Below are 2,601 nucleotides of genomic sequence, written 5' to 3'. Positions count from 1 at the left end.
TCCCTCCCGCCCTCCTGTCCTTCCACCACCTTCCATTCCTCAACGGACCGCGGCCAGGCGTCCAAGAGAAGAGGAGGAGGCGTCGGCCCTCGACTCAATACATCGATTCGCGACGCGAGGACCTGACTTAGGGCCTGTGGGAAAGTGATGGGATGGGAAGGGGGGTGCGTGTCTTCGGCGGCGGCCTGGAAGATGGCACGAACGTCCTGCAAAACCCCTGGCTCTGAGCTTGAGGAGACGAGGCGCAGGGAGGGGAAGTCCTGCAAAAGCAGGCTGAAAGAGTTTGAGACATAGAAAGAAAGTGTCAGCAGCATACGGATGCAGGAGCGTATAGTCCAGGGGACTCATTCTTCCGAGGTGTGACTTCATTCAAGGGAATAGATGGCAATGGAGGGAGGACAGGGAGGAAGTCCAAGAGTGCCTACCGCGAAAATGTCGACTGTCCAGAACCAGGTTGCCCAACAATAGCAACCATGGGTGGTACATGCGTTCCGCTAGCATGAGACGCCTCTGACTTGGTTGCGGCGACAATTGGTGCCAGGCAAGGTGGCACGTGCGTGTCTCGAGGGGCCGATAATGGTGTGGAGGGAGAGGGAACTAAAAATGCCGTGCAGGGCGAGGTAACAAGCCCACCCAGTGTCCAAAGGCTCCATGGCCAATGACATCTTCTTATTCGTGATGAGGGATGCATGCTGTTGTCGGTAGGGGCTGAAAGGAGGACAAGTTAAACTGCAGGTTGCTGTTGCTGTTGCCCTTTCCGGGCCTGGGGCTACGCGACGTTATGGACGGGCGGAAGTGAGTTTGGGTCGACCGTGCTGTATTTTTTTTTGTGTGCACAAGCAGACGGCCACGCTTTTAGTGGCCACATCAGTATTATGTGCCCATAAGGGTGTTCTTAGCATGTCATCGCGAAGTGTACGGTAAAGCGGTGGCATGGTCATAATTAAGTTAGACAGGCGCCTTGCTTGCAACGGGCTTCGACCTGGTATCCCATATACAGCGTATTTCGTCTAAACTCTACCACGGACGTCTCACACTGGACAGAGTAATGCCGTCGTTGCCTGCATTGTCCCCTTCAACATTTCTCCACCGGTCCTTTTACTTCCTTTTTGTTGCCACCATGCTTCTCCTTCATGTCTCCAAGGCCTTCCATAAGCCTCTTCCCTTCTCACTCCTTGCCCCCCGCCGTCCTCACCACCGCCGTGCCTTACTCCGTACACTCGTAGCATCTGCTTCCTCTTCATCTCCCCAAAACCAAAAGGTGGGCTTCGTCGGCTTGGGTTACATGGGAGCCGGCATGGTCCGTCGCCTCCTCGAGCGAGGGGACGACGTGATTGTGTGGAATAGAAGTCTGCGCAAGAGCGAAGCCCTCTTAGCCGAATACCCTGCGCCCCGCGTGACAATCGCATCGACTCCCAGACAAGTCCTGGAGGAGGCAGGTCTCATGACCTTTTCCATGCTCTCCACTCCCGAAGCCGCCCATGCCGTTTTTGAAGGGCCCGACGGCGTACTGGCCGGCGTCGGCCCTGGGACCAATTTGGTGGATTGTGCCACCTTGGAGGTGAAAGACATGCAAAGCTTCGACGCTGCCGTACGGGAGAAGGGCGGTCGTTTCCTCGAAGCGCCCGTGTCAGGGAGCAAGGTACCGGCAGAACAGGGGCAATTGGTATTTTTGACGGCGGGGGACCAAGAATTGTTCCAGCTTGCACAACCCTACTTAGAAGCAATGGGGAAAGCGAATGTCTTTCTGGGGACCACGGGAAAGGGAACGGAGATGAAGCTGGTCGTGAACATGGTCATGGCGACCATGATGACGTCCCTGGCCGAAGGCTTGAATTTGGCGGGAAAGGCCGGCATCGACCCAGCGGAAGTAGTGAAGGTCCTGGGTTTAGGTGCCATGGCCAATCCGATGTTTGCTCTGAAAGGGCCCAAAATCATCCAAGATGACCACACCCCGAATTTCCCCCTAAAACATGCCCAGAAAGATTTGGCCTTTGCGTTGACTTTGGCGGGACAGCTGGGTGCCCGGGTGCCGACGGCGCAGGCGGCGGACGAGGAATATCGAAAGGCATTAGCGGCGGGGGAGGGCGAGAGAGACTTCTCTGCAGTAGCTCACAGGTTGATGGAGTGAGACTGGGAGTGTTGGGGCGGTTGCCTCGGCGGCCACCGCTTTTTGACATAGGAAAGGATGGATGAGCTCGTAGGTCAAGAAAGTCTTCACGTCAGGGAAACAAAATTGGTGGTATAGCTGTCATTTTAGCCTTGAAAAGGGTAGAAGCTTCTATCTATTTTTGGCATCCGTCTCGCTTCCGTCTCGCCATTCCTTCCTATTGCTTTTCAATCTCTATCGAGATCTTCTCAGGGCTCTCAAACCCTTCATAATTCCCTAACTGCCTCCCTCTCCCCACTCCACCACATCTCCCATCCGTATGCTGGTCGTTCTAACACGCACGCTGCGTTTTTCGTCTCGCAGGAAACAAGAAGTATCCGCTTTGTCACAGGCGAACACGTGCTATGATCGCAACAGAGGATTCGATAGAACGACCGCTACTCATGCTGTTGTTGCCCTGGTTGCTGCTGCTGTTGATGTTGCTGCTCCTG

General features: G+C 55.2%; 2 protein-coding genes across 2 annotated transcripts in view; one reads left to right on the top strand and one right to left on the bottom strand.

Annotated features, from left to right (window-relative positions):
- Positions 1 to 1,120: 1,120 nt before the first annotated feature.
- MMSB (3-hydroxyisobutyrate dehydrogenase) lies at positions 1,121 to 2,131 on the top strand (the record flags this gene model as incomplete). The annotated part of the gene is made up of 1 exon (XM_005855879.1): positions 1,121 to 2,131. The coding sequence occupies one exon, from the start codon at positions 1,121 to 1,123 to the stop codon at positions 2,129 to 2,131; it is 1,011 nt and encodes a 336-aa protein (XP_005855941.1).
- A 416-nt stretch (positions 2,132 to 2,547) lies between these two features.
- NGA_0545300 (soluble pyridine nucleotide transhydrogenase stha) overlaps positions 2,548 to 2,601 on the bottom strand; it is a gene marked incomplete at both ends in the record, with an annotated part of 1,377 nt that continues 1,323 nt past the window's right edge. Inside the window, one exon of the mRNA XM_005855877.1 lies at positions 2,548 to 2,598. Within this exon, the coding sequence (XP_005855939.1) occupies positions 2,548 to 2,598 (51 nt within the window). The remainder of the gene's footprint in view (positions 2,599 to 2,601) is intronic.

This window comes from Nannochloropsis gaditana (assembly GCF_000240725.1).
Source record: "Nannochloropsis gaditana CCMP526 unplaced genomic scaffold scaffold077, whole genome shotgun sequence".
In the NCBI taxonomy this organism is placed as follows: Eukaryota; class Eustigmatophyceae; order Eustigmatales; family Monodopsidaceae; genus Microchloropsis; species Microchloropsis gaditana.
Note: the sequence above shows the minus strand (reverse complement) of the source record. Positions and strands in the feature narration are given on the sequence as shown.